We start from the raw sequence: 27030 nt of genomic DNA on the forward strand, positions 1-27030 counted from the left end.
ATCTTGACATTGGGGGGCTGGAGGAAAGGGTGGATTAGGAGTGATTCTATGTGTGCTAGGAATAATTCCGCTAGTTGTTCGCTGATGTTTTGACCCATAGGGAGTCCGAAAATTGCGTGGTCTTCTGTGAGTTGTGTGTGTGTGTATATGATGTCTAATGTTCTGGGAACATCCAAGTTAGTATGTAATGAAACTGCATCCATTAAAGTGAGGATGTCTTCCTGGGATAGGGTTATGCTTTTTATTTTTTTGAAAAGGTCGTTTCAGGAAGACATCCTTACTTCATTGGATGCAGCTTCATTATACACTAACGTGGACATTCCTAGAACATTGAACATCGTACACACACACTACTCACAGAAGACCACACCCTACGCTCTCATACAAAATAAACACCTAATGATATTATAAACTTAATCAAACTAATCATCTCGGCAAACTTCTTCAAGTTCAACAGCAACATGTATATTCAAATTTTCAGACTCCCTATGGGCCAAAACCGATATTCTGTGCATTAGAGAGCCTACACACGTCACCACCTTACAAGCATCCCTAAACAGTTACAGCAACAGACTAAAATTCACCATTGAAACCAAACAGAACAAATCCATCAGTTTCTTAAACTTGACATTAATCAGAAAAAACAACAAAATAGCCACGAAATATACCACAAACCTTCGCATATCGGAAACTACCTCCATTTCTACTCATACCATCCATATTCTGTTAAAAAAATCGGTCATCCTATCACAATTCATAAATGCTTACAAGTTTTCAACTAATCATAATTATCTCAACATAGAAATAAAAAAACTAACACAGATTTTTAAAAATCACAACTATCCCACACAACTAATAAATTAGGCAAACAGGATAGCAAAAACCTGTCAAAACAACCAAAACAAACTTCCCAACACCAAAAGTTATCAAACTGGTATTCACCTCAAACAAAAAATTGGCAAATCTTCTAAAACTCACTAAATCTCACACACACACACACTCAAAGAAACATTAGATCACCACAACCTAGTCTACAAATTTCGCTGCCAAAAAGACTGTGAATCACTTACACAAGTTTTACCATCAGGTCTTTATGGGCAAGACTACAAGAACACTTTCATGACTGTAACATCCCCATTCCAGAACATTTAAACACTAAAAAATGCAACATGAAAAAGAAAAATAGAATACAAAGTACAGGGAAAACAGAAATAACAGTTCACGCCCTTGAACAAAAACATACCCTGCAAATCGACAAGGCCATCATAATAGACAGACAAGGCAACGAAACGTTGCTTAGAATATTGGAAATGATAGCCATAAAATGTGCCGAGAACTCAATCAACATCCACCCATCCTACATAATCTCAGAGTGTTGGAAGCTTCACAATAAAAATTAGGTCACAACTCTGATGCAGAAACACCAAGACAACACGACGTAGCATCCTCTTCCTCCATGAGTTCAGACTACGACCCACACGTTCAAAAAGGCTCGCACCCCGTCAACCCTTTTCCCACAAACTCTTCCTCTAAAAACAGTTGCTATTTTCAGCCCCGTTTTTCATATTTTTCTCACCCTACAAAAAAAGCACTCTGCCCGCCCTTAGAAATAATATATGTATATATTATACAAAAAAACCGGGTTTTTTCAAATTATTTCTCCTACATTGCCTAAGCCCCCCCCCACTCCCCTTTCAACACCATAACAGCAGAAGTATGCACACCCGCAGAAAGAAGACAGGCAACAACATCCAAGAAAAGGTATGTGCGAATTTTCTTCTATTATGCTACATATATTTGTCTCTAAAATACATCTGCAATGCCCTAAGAATTCTTGAGTAAAAAGCCAATGACATTAAAACAGGGGCACTTCTAAATAAAAGTAGGCAAAATAGCCGTAAAAATAATAGTTTTTAAGAGGAGTAACATGGGAGTTTCCCAGAAATAATACTACATTTATTTCAATTTTCTTAAAGGTCTTAAAGAAACTGAAATATCTAAATGATAGAGGGATGGTTGAACTGAAAGGAACTGTAGCTAGAATAATTAACAGCCATGAACTGCTTGCTACAGAACTGCTTATAGCCAATACATTTAACAAATATTCCCCTGAAGAAGTAGCAGCTCTTTTGTCATGCATGGTGTTTCAGCAGAGAATGGAAGATCTTCCAAAGCTTACAAAAACTTTAGATCAGGTAGGTTTAGTATATAGCTGTTCTTTTTTTTTTTTTTTTTTTTTTGAAATAATGGACAGTAATAGATATTGTAATTAGTCTAAAATTATAGGCTAATTAAGATTTTCTAAATTCTTTCAGAAAATCTTAATTATCATATACTTTTTTAATAATTACAATTCAAGGTAAAACTTAATTTGTTTTGAACTTGAAAATTAAGCAACTATGGAATAACAATATAAAGAGAATTGTAAAAAGGAAGAGTAGAAAACAGGAAAAAAGGACGCGCATGCACACACACACACACACACACACACACAGTACACGTAAACCATCTGACTAGTTAAATTTAATGCTTATGTAGAAGTTTTCAACCATTCAGTGCAGTGATGTGAAAGAATATAATATAATATAATGTTGGTACATATTTTTACATTTCAAGAATCATCCAGAGCATAAAAAAAGTAGATGAATGACCTAGAAAGATATGGAATAACCTAATGAGCTGCATTGTATGTCTGCATATACACATCCACACATGTATGGTTATGCAGTCATATTCCTGATATGTACCTTCAAGGGATGCACAGGATACTAAGATAGAACCACACAGAAAGCTTACTTTATTACTCATTTCTCATAAATGGACAGTTTCCCTGCAAATTAGTCTGTTACCTTTCAGGACTCTAGCATTGTCTCAGATCTTATATTTCAATCTTCTACGGCACTTCTAACCACTCAAGTCACCTATATCTTCTTATTCTGTGGATTGTTTTCCTGCCATTTTGTCATAGAAAAACTGATTAGTCCAACTTTCTTCTCCCACTGATTAACTGAACTTACCACCTGTGATTAGCTTTGAAACACGCTTCTTGAGTGCTAACAATGTTGTATTCTTCCTAATATTTTAATTTTTAATATGATTCTGCCACTTGTTTATTCCCTAAATTTTTCTCAGAACTCTGGTCTCTAGTCTCTGAACATTGCTGGTATAGAGTTTTGATTATTTCTCTCCTGTTCATATGAATTTATTCAGCTGATTCCTTAACATACTAGCTTTAGTTATTCTGTTGTTTGTCTCTGTTTCCATATTTAATTTACAATCTTCACAAAACATTGTGCCAATATACCTGAAGTATTTTATTTTCTAGAGGTTTTCCATTTAGGATGCACCTGTTTTTTTTTTTTTTTCCATGTTTCTGCTTATTTTCATAATTTGTCTTTTGATTAATGAATTTCATGCCAAATTTGTTACAGCAGTTATTAGTGTGGATAATCAATCCTGTAGACTTGTACTTCATTTATTTAAAAGTATAACATCATCTGCATAAAATAGAGCTGAGTTGAATATCTTTCATATTGACATATTTAACACGTTCGATGCCACGCTACTTCGGCATGGTCTGTTCCCCTACGCCGAGCAATTTCACTTCTTCAAGGTCAGTACGATAATCTCGTTACCGGAGGTAAGCGTCCTACGAGTATACTCGTAGTTGGCTTGTACAGAGCATATACGGTCTATGAGAATACACAGTTTTGATGCTAGCCCCACAAGCCAAGCATTTTCACTTCTTCAAGGTCACTACAATAATCTCGTTCCCGGCGGTAAGCGTCATACGAGTATACTCGTAGCTGGCTTGTGAAGCAGGTTTACCCACTATGAGTATACTCGTAGTTGGCAGCGAACGTGTTAATACCATTTTCTTTCATCATGTGATCCATATAGATGATGAATATAAGTGGAGAGAGAGAGAGAGTGCACCCTTGTCTTACACTTGATTTTACATCAAGCCATCTTCCTGAATCTCCTTAAATTCCGACTCCTGACAAATACAAATCATGTATTGATGGATATAATGTTTCATTGTCCTTGATATTATTCCTATTATATCTGAGCTATTTCTCATAAATTGAAAATCTTGGCCTGAATCCAGCTTGTTCTTCTCCAAATTTCTCTTCCACGATTTGTCTTAGCTTTTTTTGGTGGGGAGGGGGTTGAAGGAAATCCCAAAGAATTATTTCATTATATGGCAAGCAAAAGGAAGTATGACTATGGAATGATAACATCCAAAAATGCTGAAGATAGTGAGGTGACAGAAACAGACAAAATAGTTGAGTAACCAAGTGGCCACTTTGTGAGGGTACATCATTCAGGTGAGGTTACTACTGTGACAGGGACTGATATAATAATAGAGGTTGATGAATTGGAGGTACTTAGGATGTTGCAGAATCCCAATGTAAATATGGCTGTTGAATTACATGGAATATCAGCTCATGTTTTACAAGAATGTGCAAGGAAACTGGCAATGCCTTAGATTATGCTGTTTATTTTAAGTATTAGCTTTGACACTTCAATCCTAATTTGAAAAAACTTTGATTTCATTTTTCATTAAATGATTCACTTTGATTCACTAAATTGAAAAAACTTTGATTTCAATCCTAAGGGATTGAAATCAAAATAATTCCTTGACATAAAGAAGGCTCTAAGAGTGAAGGCCAATTATTATCTCAGAAGTAGTGGGAAAAGTTGGTGAAAGAGAAAATTCAGGAATTGGTGGATAGGCATATGAAACACGACTTTGTGAAGGGTTATGCCTTACTAATTTTTTAACTTTTTATAATAGTGATGGCTCAGTTGGATAAAGGGAATGGCTACACAGTGATACTGCTGGGTTTTGCAAAGGCATTTGACAAAATATCACTTAAAACTCTGTTATGCAAATTAGAACAAATTGAGATTGATATGAACTAGTGATATGGATATGAGTGTGGCTGTTGGACAGATACTAGAAAGTAGTACATGAGAAGTAGAATTCAGGAGAAGGCAGATGACTAATATTGTGGCACAAGGCTCTATGCTTGGACTACTACTGTTTAATTTGTACATAAATGATATAGACCAAGACCAACATTTCATTTTTTTTCTTTTGTCATCTACCTTTTCTAATGACTGAGAAATGTCCTTCAAATATGCTTTATAGAACTTTCTGTGGGAACATAGGCATGAACACATTTCATTGTCCATTTCCCCATTTTGATATTTGCTCACATCACTCTACTTAAAATTGTCTACCATTCAAGAAAATTATCATGTTTAATGTTGAATCCTATAACTATATAATTATAACTATATAACTATAATTTATAAGTTATAAGTATAATTAATAATGATCATTATCAATTGAATATTTTACATATTGTGTTTGTTATTTATAAGAATTTCATCTGTTTGTGGTACTTCTCCAATTCTTCTACTAGTTTAACTGCTTTTCATTGATACTTCTTATGTTAGTGCCTATCTTCAATTCTGCTATCATAAAGAATTATACTTCAATTCCAATTTACACACTCTATCACCAATACCTCAGACTGTAATGATTGCAGTATGCTGCAACCATGGATATATTACAATATGATATCATTTACTGCTTAATAGCAAGGGCAATTAAGGCTGTTAAGGATGGTGCACTCTCAACAACCGAGAAGGATATCCTCCAGGGAATACTTTGAGAGCCTTCTTAACCCAGGTGGCCCATCAGTTGTGGACATCCAAGAGGTACAAATCAGGACGATGACTAGTCTCACAGCAGAAGAGGTCCATTTAGCAATAAAATCGCTAGAATCAGGCAAGGCTGCTGGTGATGATGAAATTTGGCACGAAATAATAAAAGCCTTAAATCAAGACAGTGTTCTTTGGCTGATCTGAGTGTGTCAGGCTGCTTGGATATCTAGGTGAGAACCAAAGCAATGGCAGACAGGCATAGTAATACCAGTCTTCAAGAAGGGGGAACCAGAGAGATTGCGGCAACTATCGTGGCATCTCTCTGCTCAGCCTGCCTGGGAAAGTATATGCTAGGTGCTTGGAAAGAAGGTGCAGGAGCATAGTCGAGTCAAAGTTCCAGGAAGAACAATGTGGCTTTCATCCTGGTAGAAGGACAACTGACCAAATCTTCACTTTAAGGCAAGTCTTTGAGAAATCTTGGGAATATGCCAAGAATGTCTACACATGTTTTGTGGACTTGGAGAAGGCATATGACTGGGTTTCTCAGAATAAGCTTTGGCAAGTAGCACAAGAATATGGAGTGGATGGCCAGCTATTAGCTGCCATCAAGTCCCTGTATGAATGCCCGGAGTTTTGTGTCAGGGTAAACAGCACAAAGTCTGAAACTTTCACAGTCTCCATTGGCCTCTGCCAAAGGTGTGTTCTGTCATCCCTCCTTTTCATAATATTTATAGATTGGCACATAAATTCTGACACACTCACTGCCTCGGCTGTGCCAAGGCAGTGAGTGTATCAGAATTGGAAGATGTAGCATTGGACGTCTGCATTTGCAGATGACCTTGTTCTGCTTGGCTCTTCCACAAATGAACTCAAGCTGACCCTGGATAGGTTTGTAGCTGTTTGTGCAGAAGCCAGAATGAAGATCAGTGTGGGCAAAACTGAAATGGTCTCAAGACAACCATCCCAGTGCACTCTACATGTGAGTGGAGTCCCACTTAGGCAGGTGGAGAAGTTTAAATACCTTGGGTCCATATTCACGAGTGATGGAAAGTGGGAATCAGATTATCATATATCTAGATACTCGGATTGGCTCAGCAAGTGCAATATTGCGGGAGCTTGGCCGTTAGGTAGTATTGAAGCTGGAGTTAAGCCAGAAGGCAAAGCTGGCTGTCTTTAATACAGTCTATGTCCCTATCCTCACGTATTGTCATGAGAGTTGGGTAATAACTGAAAGAATGTGAACACGAATTCAAGTGGCTGAAATGAGGTTCCTTCGAGGGGGGTTGCAGGGCTGACAAGACTCTGCAATTCAGAAACCCTCAATACTCATCCACTGCTTCTCTGTGTTGCGAGATCACAGTTACGTTGATACAGGCACATGGTCAGAATGCCATCAGAATGTCAGGCTCCCCAGCAGGCCCTCTTTGCCAAGCCAAGGTGGGAGGCCACGTGGAAGGTCAAGGACTCGCTGGATAGATTATATCCAAAACCTTGGGTGGACACGTTTGGGAGTCCCACCAGAACACCCGAGCTTGGTGGCAGAGGATCATGACCATTGGAAGTTCCTCTTGTAGCTGCTGCCCCCCCACAACCCAATTAGAAAAGGTGGCCCTTGAAGATCATCATCATCAAATTCCTGCCATGTACTCTCAAGGGGTGTACAGGATATGATAGTACTACATGAAAAAAATTACATCATTATTAATTTCCTATCTACAATTTTCCTCCAAATCAGTCTGTTACTTGTCAAGACCCCAACATTATCAGATCTTATATTTCTATCATCTAAAGCACTTTGTACCGTATCAATCCACCTATATCTTGGTCTTCCTCTGGGTCATTTTGCTGCCAACCTGGTAGAGAACACTTGTTTTGCTAATCTGTCCTCGCCCATTCTGTTTAAGTGACCATACCACCTGAGATTAGCTCTGCTAACGCATTCCTGGATGCTGACAATGTCAAGTTCTTTCCTAATATCCTTGTTTTTAATATGATACTGCCCATTGATGCCATCTGTTCACGCCTATAATCTTTCTCAGGACTCTCATATCTGTGGTCTCTAGTCTTTGGTCAAGTGTTTTACTTCTGACCCAGCTCTCAGATCCATAAGTTAAAACTGGTTTGAACACTGTCTTGTATACAGCTAATTTAGTGTTCTGACTAATTTCTTTCTTATTCCATATGAATTTATTCAATTGACTTCCCACCATACCAGCTTTGCTGATTCTGTTGTCTATTTCTATATTTGATTTACCATTTTCAGTAAAAATCGTGCCTAAATAGCTGAAATGTTTTACTTGTTCCACAGGTTCTCCATTCACAACACAGTTGACATTTTCAATGATTCTGCGTATTTTCATTGTCTTTGTCTTCTTTTTATTGCTGACCTTCATACCATATCTATTACAACAGCAATTGAATTTAGTCAGAGAATCTTGCAGACTTGTAGCGGATTTATTTAGAAGTATAACATCATCCGCATAAAGCAAAGAGCTCACATTAACATCTCCAATTTTGATATCATGTTTAATACCACTTTCCTTCATAATGTGATCCATATAGATAATGAATAACAGAGGGGATAATGTACATCCTTGTCTCACACCAGATTTAACATTAAACCATCTTCCTATACTTCCTTCAATTCTAACTGCTGACTTACAACTCAAGTAAAGACTAAGTATTGCTTGATATAATGCCCCATTGACACCATATAACTGCAGTGTATTGAATAGCTTCTCTCTTGGCACCTTGTCATATGCCTTTTCCAGATCGACAAAACTTAAATACAGATCTTTGTTATATTCCCATGCTTTCTCGACTATTTGTCGTAAAGTGAAGATCTGATCCTGACAGCCTCTATTTGGCCTGAATCCAGCTTGTTCTTCAACAAGCTTTTCTTCCACAATTCTTCTCAACTGGTTCTCAAGTATACTTGCATAGATCTTGCCAGGAACACTCAGTAGGGAATTACCTCTGTAATTCTCACATGCAGTTTTATTTCCCTTTTTATATATGGGTACTATGAGAGCTCTACTCCAATCATCGGGAATTCGTCCCTCTGTCCAAGCTTTCTGAACTATGCAGTGCAGCCACTGTAAGAATCTTATACCACCATACTTCAGCATTTCTGGTCGAATATCATCTACTCCTGCTGCCTCAAGCCTTTGATGGCTTTTTCTACTTCAAATATGGATATGTATTCCAGACTGCATGCCTGGTCAGTGTTTTTTACCACTGTGCTGTCATCACTGCTTGTTTCATTTAGCAGTTTTTCAAAGTAATTACTCCATACTTCAAGGATATCTTTTTCTCTTATTTTCATGTCACCTTTATCATCTCTAATTCCTTTTACAGCACTCTTCCCTCCATTCTTAAGCTTCTTCAACAACCTCCAGAATATTTTGCCACCTTCTTGATAGTTATTTTCTATATTCTTGCCAAAGTCCTCCCATTACTTTTGTTTAGCTAGTTTTACACAGTGTTTAGCATTCTTGCATTTGTCTCTATATCCTCTAAGAGCACAAGCTGACCTATTTGACAGGAACTTTTGGTATGCTTTCTTCTTTTCCTTCACTGCCTCTTTAACTTCCTGTGTCCACCAATGAGTTCTGATCTTTTTATCCTTACAGACAACCTCACCACATGCCTCTTGGGCAGAATCAGTCAATGTTTTCTTCAGAGTTTGCCACTGAATCTCCAAGGTTTGATTCCTGTTCTCAAACTCTTTCATTTTTTCTTCAATAATCTTTGTGTATTTTAGTCTACAGCTCACATCTGAGAGCTGCTCAACTTTTATTCGCTTTAAAACTTACATGTTATTCTTTTCAATATGAAATTCAATTTTATCCTGCTCAAGACTAAATAGTGATCATTTCCAATTTCAAATCCTCTGTACACTCTGGTGTCCTGCACCAGGGAGAAAACATCACTATCAACAATAACATAGTCAGTGAGACTTTTCTTATTCCTAGCCTCTTCTCTCCATGTGAATTTGTGCACATTTTTATGTTGGAACATGATGTTAGTAATAACCAGTCCATGTCCTGAGCAGAAATCCAACAGATATTTGCCATTATTATTAGCTTTGCTCTCTTCTCCAAATTTTCCCAAAATATTTTTGTATGTCTGACTATCATTTCCTACTCTGCTATTTAGATCCCTAACAAGAATCAACTTTTCCTTTTTCATTGTGCCAGTTGCTTTTTCTAAAGCCTCAAAAAATTGCTCCACTTCTACCTTAGTAGAACCTTCTGTGGGACCATAGGCACAAATAAGTCTCATTATCCAGTTCCCATTCTCATATTTGCCCATATTACTCTACTTGAGACTGACTGCCATTCAAGAAGATTAGCCTCGTATTTTGTGTTGAATACTATGGCTACTCCTTCTTTTCCTTGATTGTCATTGCCTGAATATAACATTTTGTATTTATTGTTCAGAAAGATCTCACCAGTTTTGGTCTTTTTTGTTTCAGTCACCCCTATTATGTCGATCTGGTACTTATCTAATTAACTTATCTAATGGCCTTGAAGATGAATGAATGAAAAAAAAAGATTGCTGCTTAATCAAGGTAATTATTGTAGCTGAAATAAATAAATACATTTGTATTTATGAAATAAATAAATGCAGATGTATTTATTTATTTCAGCTACAATAGATGTTATTATCAGATTTAACTAATGTTGATTAACTGTTTTCACCTTACATCAATGACATCATGATAATAATATGAGGGTGGTCTGAAAAGTTCTTGGCCTCGACCATAGATGGCAACACTGTCGGCAAGATTTTTTTTCCTAAGTTGGTACACATGTCATAAGCATCCATGTGAAATTGGAAGTCATTCTATCAAGTAGAATGACTTGTTTTATACAGCTGTCTCAAGCAAAAATGTCCTTGAAATTGATAAAATTGAGTATCGTGCGGTTATAAAATTCTTTGTAAAGGACCGGTTTAATGCCAAAAGAAATTCATTCGAAGTTCATAAAAGTTTATAGACACTCTTCTCCTTCTTTTTCGACAATTAAGAAATGGGATGCCGAGTTTAAAGCTAGTTTATTTTTTTTTTTGACTATAATATCTGCTTAAAGTAGAGCTGAAATTAACATCTCCAGTTTTGATATAGGGTTTAATGTCACTTTCTTCATAATGTGATTCCATGTAGATGATGAATAATAGCGGAGATAATGTGAACTCTTGTCTCACACCTGATTTTACATCATACCATCTTCCTGTACTTCCTTCACTAACTGCTGATCTGATTTATAACTTAAATATAGACTGTCTTGCTCTGTAACATATCCTTTATTTATATAATATAATTGTACACCTTGAACAGTTTTGTGATATGCTTTTTTTCCAGATCTATAAAACTTAAATACTGATTAATTTTTATGGCTATTTTGTCTATTTTTCTTTAGGAGTACCCCTTTTTTATTATGTCATTGGCTTATTACTCAGTATTAGGACATTACTGGTGTTTTAAAGACATTGATAAATGAAGAATATAAGGAAGGAATAATTTTGGACACACCTTTGTAGGATGTTCTTGGTTGTTTTGTTTTTGAGCAGCATCAGGTGTGCAGCAATAACCATTTATATATTACTGCTGAAGTACGATTGAAAGAGGTGGGGAGGGGTTGGAAAAGTGGAGATAGAAATATGTGGGAGAATTGTGGATAAGACAAAGGTATGTAAATTTAAAACCCGAGTTTTCAAGGTAGGCTGTGAATCCGTTGGGAAGAAGATGAAAGATAGAAATATTTTTGAGAGAAAGGAGAAGAATAGAATATTATGAAACAAAATTAGGAGTGGGAGTAATGCGGGTGTGAACCATTTCAAATGAGTGTCGTCTTCGGAGCTCATGAAAAAAGTGGAGGCTATGTCATGTCGGCTTAGTGTTTTTGTCTTGGGTGTATCTGTATTGTTTTCAATTGGTTGGAGTCATGACCTAATTTTTATGTTGTAGAGCTTCCAACTCTCGAAGATTATATGGGGCAGTGAATGTTTATTGAGTTTTTGTCACATTTTATGGCTATTGTTTCCAATATTCTAAGCATTGTTTTGTTTTCCTGTATGTCTACTATTACAGCTTTGTTGATCCGCAGGGGCCTATTTCTGTTTTTCCTGTGTTTTGTATTCTGTTTTTCTTTTGGTTACTACGTTTCTTATTGTTTAAATGTTCTAGGATTTGTATGTTGCAGTCATGGAAGGTGTTCCAGTTGTCTTGCCCATTAAGGTGACATCACAGTCTGCCGGCAAGGAAATTTGTATACTACATTGTGGCGTTCTATATTTCTTTGTATGTGTGGAATTTTTTAGGTTTTAGAAGTGTTACCAATTTTTGGTTCATGGTGAACACATTTATAGTCAGTGTGTTTAAAAAACGTATTTGTAGCTATGTGTGTATTCTGGATGTATGGCAGTTTAATAAATTTTTGTATTGGGAAGTTTGTTTTGGTTATTGGATTGTTTTGACTGGTTTTCACTGTTTTGTTGGAATAATTTATTAACTGTGTTGGATAATTTCGGTTTCTAAAAATCTGTTAATTTTTTTATTTCTATGTTGAGTTAATTATATGTAGTCAAAAACTTATTTTTAGAAGGTTTTTTTTTTTTTTAAAGATTTTTAGAAACCGAAATTACCCATCACAGCTAATAAATTACATAGGAAAACAACAATTCACGCCTCCAGTAAGCTGGTTGGCTGGTTTCTCACCAGCCAACCAGGATTCATGTCCATGCCCATGCCAGGATTCAAACTACCTTTTTATTAGAGAGCAGACTGACTGAAAGTTTCATTTTTGCCTTTCTCGAATTAATTTGAAAACAACAGATTTCCATTATTGTAGCATTATTATTTGAAGTTATGGAACATTCCAGGATTGTTAATAACATAAAAACCAGTGTGCAAATAATTGGAAGTAGTATTTCATCATAATTGTTGAATCCGTGTGATATGGCAACACATCGCGAACTCAGTGACTTTGAGAGAGGTGTCGTGCACTGGTGGCATGTACATTCATGCCATTGCTGCTCAAATGGAGCATCTGAAATTGATGGTGATGTGATAAACAAATGGAGACGTTCTTGCATCACTAGTGCAGGAAAACACCCGAGGCAGCTGCCGAAAATGACTGACAGGGACAGTAGGGTGTTAAAATGGATGATATACAAAAACTGGCTACGGTCTGCACAGACAGTCCATGATGAGTTCCAAAGTGCCAGTAACACTATGGCGAGCACTAACACTATGAAAGGAACTCCATTTACTGAGTTTCCACAGAAGAGCAGCAGCACACAAACCGCACATCACAACGAACAAGGTGACTCATCTGGCCTTGTGCAAAGAGTGTGTGAAGTGGACAATTGACCAGTGGAAAATGGTACTCTGGAACGATGAGTCAAGGTTCACCTGTTTCCACTCTGATGGCAAATGGAAAAAACTGAACTGATTCCTCACTGTCTGGTCACTGGTCTGCAGAGGGAAAAAACAAATGACTGGGAATTTACCTAGGAAACAAGTCCTCTTACATGGATAAGAACTGGGAAATACTCATTAAAAGGTTTAAGCAAACACTGGAAAATTGGGCAGCAATATGAACTTCTGCTTCCACAAGAGGGCAAGCAGTAATTATTAACTAAATAGCTGCCTATGTCTTTTGGCATACACTAAAGATTCTCACACTATCAGTGCAATTTATCAAACATAGTCAACCATCTATTGATTCATATGGAACCAAACAAGTTGGCTTTCCTACTCCAAGCTAAGTACTTGGCTTAAAGAAGGAAGACAAAACTTGACCTCTGTTGACCACAGGATAATAACATTCCACACCTTAATGCTTTTTCCTTAATATCTTACAACAGGAAATGGCACACAAATGCACCACCAAATATATTTTCCGTTTTGTCACTAGAGGTTTCTCTTTTTCCACAACATTAAGAATGATAAGAGTCAACTCCTTGCTGAGCAGGGCAGCTGCATCACAATCCACTTTCCAACATAGAAGTGACATCATTGCTACCCCTCCCAAAGAAAGGGAGAAGAAAGAAACTTTTGTGCTCAACAGTGTGAATAACGATCATCTGTTATTTTCATGTAAGGTATAGTATAATAAGTCAAAATAACTGGTATTGAATGAAAAGTGTAATATTGTCTTATAACAACTGTTATTTTATGTAATTTATCTCAACAGTGAATGAGCATGCAACCTCTCTGCCTGAATGCATAGAACCAAAACCAGTTAATCCTGTACAAAAGATTATTATTTTTAAATAATTAAAAAAAAAAAAAAAATCTGTCTATTCCTTCCTACATCTCGGATCATTGTTTCATCAAGCTGCAACTTTCATTATCTTTAGAAGCATCCAAATCAGGAAGTGCCTACTGGATCTTCAACAATACCCTTCTGAAAGATTATAAACATTCAGGCTTTGATATCTACCCTCACTGACTTGAAAGCAAATACAGAACCAATGAAAACATGGTGGCCCCACCTAATATCACAAATAAAATCTTTTATGCAGATTTACAGTCACCAGAAAAATCAACAGAGGAACATGAGCATCTGACAAGTCAAAGAACAGCTCCAATATCTCCCAGAAGAAAGCCCCGAATATCACTCAGCCCTCCAAGCCATGCAAAGATGCTTAGAATTATCTGCAAAGGGTGTCTTACTTAGATTGCAGCCTACACATATAAATCTTTCAGATGCACCCACAAAATATTTTTTCTCTGTGGAAAAAACATACCAGGCAGCAAACTGTATCTCTGCAATTACACTACAAGATGACAGCATCACAGAAGATTCAAATAAAATTACTTCTGAAATTCTGCAATGCTACAAGAATGCATACAGCTCTTATAGCTACAGGAACATCTCTTCATGCCATTCACGAAATATTAAAAGAAATAAAAAGAATCTCTGCAACAGATCGGAACCACTTAGAAAAACCTATCACTCTAGGTGAATTTAAAACTGCATACACATCCCTGCCAAAGAACAAATCTCCCGTCCTTGATGGCTCACAACAAAGTCTTCTGGAATCAACTCGGACCACTGCTCCTTAATATGCTGCAAGAAGCTTACTTCAGTGGGCCCCCACAATCCATCATGACATCAGTAGCATGATTGATACCAAAGAAGGGAGGCCACACAGATATTCGAAACTGGCATCCAATCTTACTAATTGATATAGATTGCAGAATCATTTCTAAAGTTATTGCAAACTGACTAAAGCTAACACCACCTGAAGTTATTGTCCAATATCAAACTTATTCTGTTCCAGGAAGATCAATACATGATAACCTCTATTTAATAAGAGATCTTTTCCACATCGCAAACAGCTAAAATGAAAACCTAGCACTTGTCAGCCTTGATCAGGAGAAGGCTTTTGACATAGTAGAGCACAAGTATCTTTATGAAGTCTTAAAGGCATTTGGCTATGGTCCTTTCATTATTGAAAGTCCAATTGTTATTCAGAGATGCACTCTTCTATTTAAAAACCAACAACAGGCTCACCTGTACTATGCCATACTCTCGAGGGACCAAGCAAGGATGTCCTCTTTCTGGCCATACACACTAGCCATACAACCTTTCTTAAAAAGAGTACATAGTACCATGATATCTAAACGAACCAGTATAACAGAACCACATCTAAAAATAAGCCTATTTTCATATGCTGATGACATCACCATAATAATATGTAATGATGAAGAAATTATAGTAACCGATTAAGCACACAGATTATATGCACAAGCAGATAGAAGGCTAGATCTGATTCTCCAGTTGAATGCACCTGGTCAAATGAAGACAAGCATACACCTTGGCAACACCAAAATATATAATATGCTGAATTGGACACAACTGCACAACTACCAGAAAAATTGAACAGCATATGTTCAACATTTTCAATAATCAACCAGATGGCTGCGAGTGTGCTATGCCATACCCACAAAGTACTAACCCCCCCCCCCCCCCCCTGAAGACTTCTCTATCACATTCAAAAGGCAATCACATTTCTTCTGGAACAATACTAACTGGACAACTTACTCTGCAAGCCAAGGCCTGATTTCTCTTGGAAACAAGGTTACATCTTTCAGAATCATCTTTCTTCTAAAGACACTTCAGTCCAGTCATACTTATGTAACCATCTTCGATTACATTATGAAATCCACCAGAGGACTTTCAGCGTCCACAATCCTCTGAATGGCCAGTTTTATACCATCACCTCCTAAACTACCTAATTTTTGCAGAGATACTCTACAGCAGTGGAAAAATACATAACTTCATCGCACACTGACAGGATCAATAGAGTCAAACAAATTGATCCTGTTGGAACCACTGTTTTCGAACAGAAACATATGAGGGTTGTTTGAAAAGTTTGGTAAAAAAATAAGTTAAACACGTTTTTTTTTTTTTTTTTTTTTGTGGAAAAAATCACCTTTATTTTTTAACATAGTCTCCATTGAGGTCTACACATTTGGTCCAGTGAGTTTTTTTCCAATTTTTTCATTGCATCTAAAAAGTAGGATTTGTCAAATTCTGCAAAATAGTCATTGACAGCCTTGATGACATCCTCGTTTGAAGAAAATTTTTTACCACTGAGCCAAATTTTTAAGTTTGGGAACAAGAAGAAGTCACACGGGACCAAGCCCGGAGAATACAGTGGATGTGGAACCAATTCGAACCTCAATTCATGCAATTTTGCCATTGCAACGGCTGATATGTGGGACGGTGCGGTCTTGATGAAAGAGCACTTTTTTGTGTGCCAATCTTGGCCGTTTTTTCTTCAGTTCTTCTTTTAAACAGTCCGACAATGATGCATAATAGACTCCTATTATTGTCTTACCCTTTTCCAAATCATCGTCATCAACAACAACCATGGGTCCAATACCCGTAGGTGTCTGCTGCCATCTTGATATGATTCTTCCATTGCATTCTATTTTGTGCAAGATGATACTTGGTTTGTGTATAGAGTTTCTGCACCATTTGGCGATGTCATCGCCCCATTCTCTGTTTGGTCTTCCTCTTTTGTTCTTTCCTTCAATCATTCCAAACAGCAACGTTTTTAATTTTCTCTCATCATTCATTCTACATATATGGCCAAATAGACGTAGTTTTCTTTTGATTATTTTCTGGATCTGGTTTTCTTTTGGTTGTATTCATCTGTAGATTTCCTCATTGTTCACTTTCTGTATCCAGCTTATTCTCAAGATCTTTCTATAGCACTTCCTCTCAAATGCCAATATCCTCCTTTCAGATTCTCTCAGGAGTACCCAGGCCTTGCATTCATAGAGCATGCTGCTGAAGATACAGGTTTCTACAATGCGCAGTATGGTTTGCATCTTTATAGTTTGGCTCTTCCATTTTTTGTCCATGGCTTTTAAAATAATTGTTGCTTTGGCTATTTTAATATTTTTATCTCTTTTTTTGTGGTCCAAGTCATGTGGCAGTCAAGAAATGTGAAGTGTTCCACATTTTCCAGTTGAAATCTGTCTATTGTAACTCTGTTCAGTAACTCCTGTTGTCTGAATGTCATTGTTTTAGTTTTTTTTTCAAAGTTGACATTTAGTCCATATCTTTTTCCTTCTGTGTATGGTGTTTGCCATGTCTGTTCCAGCCTTGCTGCGTATCCTTCAATCAGGATGATGTCATCTGCAAAGCAGAGGTAGTTTATTCTCATGCCATTTATTGAAATGCCTTCACCTTCTTCTTTAATCTTATCTAGTGTTCTTCCCAGATGTGTGATGAAGATGATTGGTGATATTGGGTCCCCTTGTCTTGTGCCTTGACTAGTGGCAAACCAATCTCCAGTCTCACCTACTATTCTGATTTTTGCTTGTACTTGGCTGTTTATATCTTTCAGCAAGCAGATCAATTTATTGTCCACACCATAGGATTCCAAGACGGCCCATGTTATATTTTGGTCAATATTATCAAATGCTTTTTGGAAGTCCACGCAACAGCAATATATCTTTTTGTTCTTTCTTGGAGCTTTCTCTGCTATTAGTCTTAGTGCGAGTATTTGTTGCACTGTACTTCGATCTTGTCGAAATCCGGCTTGCTCATCTGGAAGATGTGCGTCTGCCCATTCAGGTGTTCTGTTAGTATTTTCATCAGCACTTTGCCAAGATGACTCATTAATACAATAGTTCTGTAATTCGCACATTCTAAAGCACTGCCTTTCTTATGAAGAACAACCAAGACCAATTTTTTCCACTCTTCGGGGGCATACCCTGATCTTCATATTTCATTACATAGTTTACGTATTTCTTTTACACTGATTCTCCTCCATATTTTAGCATCTCACCTATTATGTTGTCATTTCCAGGACTCTTGTGTTCTTGAGATATTTTATAGCCTTATTCACCTCCTCTTCCAAGATGTCATTTTCAAAGATCTCTGCTGGTGGAGAGATTGCTTTTAGTTCTTTGATTACTTCTGTTACAGTATCATTTAGTTGATTTTTATATACTGTAGTTTGTTGCAATATCTTGTCCATCTGTGTATGATTTCTGTCTTGTCCATCAATACTTTACCATTTTCATCTTTGACTGCTACTGATCTTGTTTGCCTCTTCCTATTGATATTTCTTATAAGTTTGTAGACCTCTCTAGTTTTATGTTCTCCATAGTACTGTTCAATGTCTTTGCACTGGTCCTCCAACCATTTGGCTTTATCAGATCTTGCTGCTTTCCGTACTTCATTGCGTTTTTGATGGTATAACTCATCTGCTGCCTCTGAATTATCTCTTTTAAGTTTCAGTTCTCTTTTCTCTTGTACCAAGTTTAGGGTTTCCTGAGTTATCCATTTCTTGTTGATCTTTTCTCTTTCAGGAATTACTTCCTCTACTGTTTTTTTAGCACTATAGTCAGTCGTTCTACTCTTGTATATATATTTTGTTTTTCACTTGGGATCTTAAGCTCAGTTTCCAATATGGTTCTGATATGCTATTCTTAGCATGTCTTCATTTAGTTTTGAGATGTCTCTAGCTTTTTGGAACTTTCCTTTGTACTTCTGTTTCAGTTTTAGTCTTATATTCGCAATCACTAAGCTGCGGTCCGAATCAATATCAGCTCCTTGGAATGATCTACACTGTTGAAATGAGGTTTTCCATTTCTGATCTATTAATATCAGGTTGATCATATTCCTTCGAAGGAGTGCCACGTCCATTTACAACAATTTTTTTGTTGGAATTTGGTATTGCATATCATCAGGTTGTTATCCATGGCAAATTCCAGAAGCATCTCTCCACGTTCATTTCTTTCTCCATATCCAAATTTTCCCATAACCCTTTTCCCATCCTGTGTTATTTTTGCCAATCTTTGCATTCCAGTCTCCTCCAATGATGAGTATATCCTGCTTCGGCACCTCATCAATTATTAGTTGCAGATCCCTGTAAAATCTCTCAATCTTTTCATCTGCACTCTCTGCAGTGGGTGCATATATTTGAATGGTTGTGATATTAAATGGTTGGGCACTGAATCTTGCAACCATTATTCTTTCACTAACTGGTTTGTATCCTATCATAACATTACCTGACAGGCTTTGTTACTTAGCAGGAAACCTACGCCTGCTTCATGCTTACTTTCATTTCCTGACCAGAGAACTCTTCCACCATTTGATTCTCCTGACAATGCCCATCTCATTTCTGAAATACCCAATATATCACATCTGTATTTCTTCATTTCTTCTTGAAGCAACTGCAATTTTGCAGTTGCCCCGAGTGTATGGACATTCCATGTACCAATTGATATTCCATCCTCTACAGGCCCGAGTTTGATTTTTTTGTCTTTGTTTTCAGTAACTGATTTTTCGATCCAACCCTGATTACTCGATTGGGACATGGACCTTGTTTGACCAGGCGACATCCGAGCCGGCATGAATCTTTTTTCTTGTACTTTGGCATCAGATTTCAATCATGTTTTCTTTTTACTGTCAGCACATTGACACTTATCTGACAAACCTTTAGTCTTCCTTGAAGAGCTTGGGAGAGAATTAAAATTTTCCAAATAGTCTATCATAATAATTCCTTGGAAATCCCAAAAAAACAGTGGCCATCACCTTCACAGCTGACAAAACGGTATTCACTTTTTTCAAAATGAAGGTGTTCTTTCACCAGGCATTGTCCACTGTTTTGACTGCTGCTTGGACTCAGGTGTGTAGTGGTGGATCCAGGTTTTGTCTACAGTCATGAATCGACACAAAAAATCCTGCAAATTGTGATTAAGCATTGCCAAACACTGCATTGAAATGTCTTTTTGCATGCTTTTTTGATTGACAGTGAACAATTTCAGCATCCGTTGTGCACACAACTTTTTCATATGCAATTTTTCATGCAAGATATTTTACACCCATTCAGTTGAGATGCATACATTCTCAGCAATCTCATGCACTTTCACTCAACAGTTTCCATGACGATACCATGGATTTTGTCAGTCATTTCCTTCGTAGTGACCTCAGTCAGGCGTCCAGAGGGCGATTCATCTTCAACGGTCTTACGACCACGTTTAAACTAATTTATCCCAAAATAAATAGTCTTTAATGCTGGTACAGAGTCACCATGAGCTGCATCTAACTTGGCTTTGATCTGTGCGGACTCCCACTTCTTCAAATAAAAGTGTTTTATCTCTGCACAAAACTCGTTTTTCTCCATTTTTATGAAAAATGTGAATACGGTCATTTTAAATGTTTGCCAAACGAGAACTACGTGTTGTATGTGGCTAAAATTTTGCCAGGGGTCGTGAAAAAGATGATACGGGCCATCCCTGGCATGAATGAACGAATTGTGTTGCCATCTATTGGAAATTTATAAAACTTTTCAAACAACTCTCGTAAGTGTCACAACTGACAAGCAATTTCTTTTCCCTACATGGAACTGGGCAGGAATAAGAATCATAGGGGACATCCTGACTCACATTAAGTGGAAAACATTCACATGCCTACCACTGAAAAACCCAAAAACTGAAAAGCAATATCAATAGATGCAAACTGCTATTATAAAAGCCTTTCCAGATATTGCTATGCCCCAGGGAATCCGAATTCCTTCTAGAAACTGCAGAGAGCCGACTTGTCATCTAGTATTATCTGAAACCTCCAATTCTTCCTTCCAACTACAAGAAAATGTACCGCTTCCTCATGTCAGTGCCTCCAAGTTCAGCCTTCACATATTCATTCATATCCCTCTTAACCAGTGGTGTATTGGGACCGGCTCGTGTGAGCCGGTTATTAAAATTTTTCAAATTTAGCGAGCTGGTTGTTAATGTTTTTAAGTCGGGCAAAGCGGTTATTAAAATTCTTTATGAAAGGATAGATGATGAATGATGGTATATACGTTTTCTCGTAAATATTTTGAAATTGTATAATAAACACTTACATATATTATTATTATCAAAAATAAATGCATAAAGGAGAATTCACAAAACACAAACTCAGTTTACGAACGGGAATTTGGAAACGATTTTATTTACTAAACAATGTCTGTATTCATTAAAACACAAACACGTTATCAAAACTCCCGAACTGGGTATTTGAATAAACAATAATGCCTTATTTTTTGGCGAATTTCCAAGAACTTGCAACATTAAGTTCTTGGAAATGCAAGATTGTTGCACTATCGATAAATACAAAAATTCGCCGCAATGGCTACAGTCTCTGGTCATTTGATTGACTACGAGTGGTAATATTGGTGTTACATTTTTTTTTGTTCAGGATTTCATTTGATAATAGTTAAGGTGTAGGTAATATAGGAAAATTTTCTTTAATATATGTAGAAGGTATTTTACCTTGGGTATAATAAATGTTAAAAATACCAAGCAATTTTAAACCTGGTTTTACTCCATTTCCCAAGTAAGCAAACAGACAAACAAGTCAAGTTTGCGCCTGCAAGTGATGCAAGTCTAGCTGATCCTACAGGTAGTGCAAGACCAAGGCAACTCGTGGTAAAGGTGGCAAACTTGCAGGCGCAAACTTGACTTGTTTGTCTGTTTGCTTACTTGGGAAATGGAGTAAAACCAGGTTTAAAATTGCTTGGTATTTTTAACATTTCTTTAATATGTGTTTTTATTTCAGTTTTTCTTTTATTTTTAATAATTAAAATAATTTTAATCAAGGTTAGAGTTTTGCGGTCGAAAAAGCAGATAGCTGTTAGTTGAAAAAATGAAATAGAAAGAAACTTCTTAAACATTAAATGGACAAAATTTGAAGAAGCAAAACCAAGACATCTGAAGATACAATAGAACTTTGTGAAGAATCAAATTTTTCATAAAGCGAGCCGGTTGTTAAAAATTTACCAACACACCACTGCTCTTAACTACATGACACTCAGTTTTCAGTGGGATCTCCCATAAATCAAAGTATACCAAACCAGATTCTGACATATAGTGGAGGCTATGGCACATCTTGCCAACTCCTACTAAGCTCTACAAATTTGAACTTAGAGGATTGGATCTGTGTCTCTTCTGCAAAGTTTAGGATACTTTGGAACACACATATCTAACCTGTCCTGCAAACAAAGCAGTGATCACTTATGTCCTGAATACTGCTTTTAGCACCTGTAACTACACACATACAACTTCATCTGTACCAAAGCCGTCATCTACAGCTTCTATCTCAAGCCCAAAAGAAATAACCAGCACCCATCAATCACTGAATTGGAAAAACCTTCATGTGGAACCTATATAGGAAACTGCAAAGCAGGCTTTTGCTGGAATGTGATTATCGCAAAGAAACAAAAACTGCAGCCAAATCCGTTGAGGAGTAGAATCTAACTGGTACCCAATTCTGGATTGCCGACAAAGATACACTTCAACTGAAAGATAGCTAAAAGTGATAAATGAACTGTATTATTGACTCTTTTACCAAAAGGACAAATCTTGTCTACCACCAATGTATCATTTGCCTCCTTTCTGTTGTATATCCAAAAGGAAAATCATTTTTATATGTAATATATTCTTATAATACATAAATAGTTTTTTGTTGCCTATTTTCCGATGTATATTTTATCAAGTTAAATAAAAATAAACAAATAAATAAAACATATTGATGGATTTCTGATATGAGTGATATAAGTGCTCCTCCTGTCTGATATTACCTTCTTGTATTCGATATTCCCAAATCATAATCCAGTAGCTGATGTTTGAGCTGTACCTGTTTGGTCTGTCCAGTTTAAAGTTTTTTCTTTCCAGGTTCCTTAACCAGTAGTTGTTTTCTGGGAATGGACTATCAGTCTATTTCTCAGCTCCTAAACTGGAGGACCAGATTTCTATATTTAAATTCCCCAGAAATAGGGTGGCCAGCTATATCCTGCCCATATACCAGGTCCACATTGCCCACAGCTCCTTATTCAGTATATTCAGAGTAGCCCTAACAGAAAACAAGTTCTATGTCAGGGATACCCTTTGTCTTCACCTAGATGAAGGGATGGTAGATTATAGCTCTCCAGAATTTTGTGTGTGTGTGTGTGTGTGTGTGTGTGTGTGTGTGTGTGTGTATATATATATATACATATTTTCAAATTTCATTTTTACTCGGTTGGAATATTATAAAAAAAAGGTTTAATGACTATTACCGAGAGAAAAGATGACAAGATATATTTAACAAGATACTACTAGTTTACTAGTTTCGTTACATGAAGTTCGTTACCAGAGATTCCTCGTCATCAGGAAAGTAGATATTTTCAAAATTCATTTACCATAAAAAAAAGGTAAAAAGGAAAAAAAAATTCACTGGTCAAAGAATATCAGAAGAATCTCAGAGCGATTGGATTGTACATCAACAGACTTGTATTTCTTAAAAGATGTAAGTGCAATTCTATTATTCCACGCTTCCTTAATTTTAAAGAATCGATAAAAACCGCTAGAGCTGAAAGAATTTATAGGAGAGCAAAACTAGATCTTTTATCGGAACGCATTTGTGATACCAAACGTTGTCTTGCTGCTTATTTTTCCAAAAAGACCTATCACGAAACACGTTTTTCTCATTCTCTAGACAGTTCATCTTGGAACCATTTAAAAGAAATTAGCACTCTTAAGGCTTCTAAAATACAGAATTTAAATAAAATAAAACTCATTAGAAAATATGATTCTCTTAAATATAATCAGGATAGCAAAACTTCTCATTTTGACTCTACCTATCTAAAAAAAGTTGTCATCAATAAGTCTGCCCATCAATTATCTTTGGCAGAAGAAAGCATACTTGCTAAAGGTCTCAACTTTGTCACTGCTCCTACATCCATCCCTAGAGAACATTTCTTAACAAAGATAGAAAAGGCAGCTTCTTTATTACCAAACAAAGACGCTAACCTCCTCCGTATGGAAGCAATTTTCTGTATAAATAAAGCTAGACCTCCACCTGACAACATTTCTTACTCTGAAAGGAAAGCTATCAAGTCCTTAAAAGATAATAGTAACATAGTTATCATTCCGGCAGACAAAGGGAATGCAACTGTCATCTTAAACAAGTCTGATTACCATAATAAAATCTTGGAACTTTTAAATAGTGATACCTACTCAGAAATTGCTAATGACCCTACGATGGAACTACACAATAGAACTAATAATTTATTAAAAACCACCTTAGAGTTACAAAGAAACATTCGGCTTTCTCTTCGGTCACTTCATCCCTTGATACCTCGACTGTATGGTCTCACCAAGATTCACAAAAATAACTGCCCACTCAGACCTATAGTTGAGGGCATACACTCTCCCACTTATAATCTCTCCAAATTTCTAGCGAGTTTTCTAAGAAATCTTTCTGGAATTTCTTCTTCACATATTAAAAACTTTGCAGATTTTGTTTCTAAAATCAAGGACATCAAACTTAAAAAAACAGATTTAATGGCCAGTTTTGATATTGTTTCTCTCTTTACAAATGTTCCTGCTCAAGAAGTCCTCGATCTTCTCAAGAACAAATTATCAAAAAAAACTCTTTGCTCTTCTCTCCCATTGCATAAAGTCAGGATACTTCAAATATGATAACAAGATCTACTCACAAAACTCGGGTCTGGCTATGGGCAGCCCACTCTCTCCGATTCTTGCGGATATATTTCTCAACGAATTTGAAGGAAAAGCTATTAACTCCTTTCACTTTAAACCAAAAGTCTGGTACCACTATATTGATGATATTTTCCTCATCTGGGAAGACGGCGTCAATAACCTCTATTTATTTTTAGACCACCTAAACAAGTGCCATGAAAAAATCTCTTTCACCATCGAACTGGAATCAGATGACTGCCTTCCCTTTTTAGACCTCAAACTTACCAGATGTGCTGAGAGCATTAAAATCTCAATTTTTAGAAAGCCTACTCATACTGACAGATACCTTCATGCTTCCTCCCATCATTATCCCCCACAAAAATGTGGTATTATTTCCACTTTAGCCCACCGAGCCAAATCATTACTTACAGAAGAAACAGAAATTGAAAATGAACAATGGTTTCTCTCCAAAGAAAATTGATAAATTTCTTTCCCCCAGGCACTCAACTACTTCTGAAGATCCCTCTTCCCCAAGAGCCTTCATCTCCTTGCCTTACATCAGCTCTCTTCACCAAAACTGGCAAAGATTCTCAAGAAATTCAACTTCAAAACGTGCTTCACTACGCTTCCAAAACTTCATTCATTACTTTGCAAACATAAACAGAAACATCTTCCTACTCAGTTTCCAGGAGTATACAAGATTTTGTGTGATTGCAGAAAGCCATACTATGGACAGACTGCTAAATCCATCCTCCTACGTTTGGATGAACACCGTAGAGATATCTCCTATAACAGGACTAGAGCTAGCGCTCTCTCTAGCCACGTTCTCTTTTCAGCTAACTCAGACGAAGGCCGCCAGCACATTGTAAACTGGACTCAAACTGCTAACATCCATGTGTGCTACGATGAACTCGAAAGAAAGATTATTGAATCTAGGGAAATTTCTCTAGATTCCTCTCATATCAACAACAGCCTGAGTTACAATCTCTCTGACGCACACGTTGCTTCTGTTCAGTACTGGCGCACTCACGACAGCGCGTAGTATTCGTTTGTTTGGAACTCATACTTGCATTTTTTTCAAACACGCTACTGTTTTTTATACTTGTTCTGTTAGTACAATTTTAAGTCTCTGTAATTTTTTATATACTTCTTTGATTATGATACCTGAGGATGTTCATGTCACGAAACTAGTAAACTAGTAGTATCTTGTTAAATATATCTTGTCATCTTTTCTCTCGGTAATAGTCATTAAACCTTTTTATATATATATATACAAAATTGCAATGGGGATACATAGCTTATTTGTGTATGTATGGAGGTATGCACATATGAATGTCTTGTAAATTGTAGGTATGAATGATAAAGATTGATTGTTTGAAAAAAAATTTTTTTTTATTATTATGTATGCTTGTTTGTTGATGATGCTGATAAGAAAGAGAAATAACTATTAACTGTTGCAGTGAAATTTTAAGTTACCTTTAGTTTTTGTGTTTAGGCTTAGAAAGTCATGAATAAAGAGATTTTTGATATAAAAAAAGTCTATCTCTTCCCAGTTCTTGTTCCTGCAAGTTGGCTTACTGTGGGTAGATTGGAAGATCCACCAACATCTTCTTAGAAGAACATAAAAAAAAAAAAATATATATATATATATATATATATATATATATATATATGCCAGTCTGGTTAGCATATCTGCTCTTCAGCTAAGAGGCTGCAGGTTCGAATCCTGCTTAGGCATGGATGCTTGTGATGCCTTCCATCTTCATATATTCATTCATACAAGTGAATAAACACTCTCCCAAGATGGAGTGGGTCGCCATGACAGAAATAGACCCAAATTTCCTGTAATGGGAGAGGCTTTTACCCCAGCAGTGGGAAAAGCTACATGCAGAAAAAAAAAAAAAAAATATATATATATATATATATGTAGAAAGTATTTTTACCTTGGGTATAAATATGTTAAAGATACCAAGCAATTTTAAACCTGGTTTTACTCCATTTCCCAAGTAAGCAAACAGACTAAAAGTCAAGTTTGCGCCTGCAATTGATGCAAGTCTAACTGATCCCATAGGAAGTGCAGGACCAGGGCAACTCATGGCAAAGGTGGAACAAGCTCCGATCACTAATCTTAATATTTACCCTTAATGCCAAAACACATCTCCAAGAAGGGGATGTATGATGTTTTGTATTAAAGGCAAGGGGCCACTACCCAGACCGGTTTCGACCTTTATTGAGGTCTCGTCAGTGGGAGCTAGGCTAGAATTAGAAATACCAAGATTTAGCAATACAGAGCTTGTAAGTATTTCGCCAAAAAAGGTTAAAACACCTTATGGTAACTTGTTTTTGGCGAAATACTTACAAGCTCTGTATTG

At 36.6% G+C, this 27030-nt stretch overlaps 1 protein-coding gene across 1 annotated transcript in view; it reads left to right on the plus strand.

Annotated features, from left to right (window-relative positions):
- The window catches only part of tst (superkiller complex helicase subunit twister), a 362155-nt gene that overhangs the window by 326608 nt on the left and 8517 nt on the right, over nt 1-27030 (plus strand). The window contains exon 23 of the mRNA XM_090399997.1: nt 1977-2195. Within this exon, the coding sequence (XP_090256123.1) occupies nt 1977-2195 (219 nt within the window). The remainder of the gene's footprint in view (nt 1-1976; nt 2196-27030) is intronic.

The sequence above is a fragment of the Typopeltis vanoorti genome, chromosome 1 (assembly GCF_054136105.1).
Source record: "Typopeltis vanoorti isolate ZY-2024b chromosome 1, IOZ_Tvanoo_1.0, whole genome shotgun sequence".
In the NCBI taxonomy this organism is placed as follows: domain Eukaryota; kingdom Metazoa; phylum Arthropoda; class Arachnida; order Uropygi; family Thelyphonidae; genus Typopeltis; species Typopeltis vanoorti.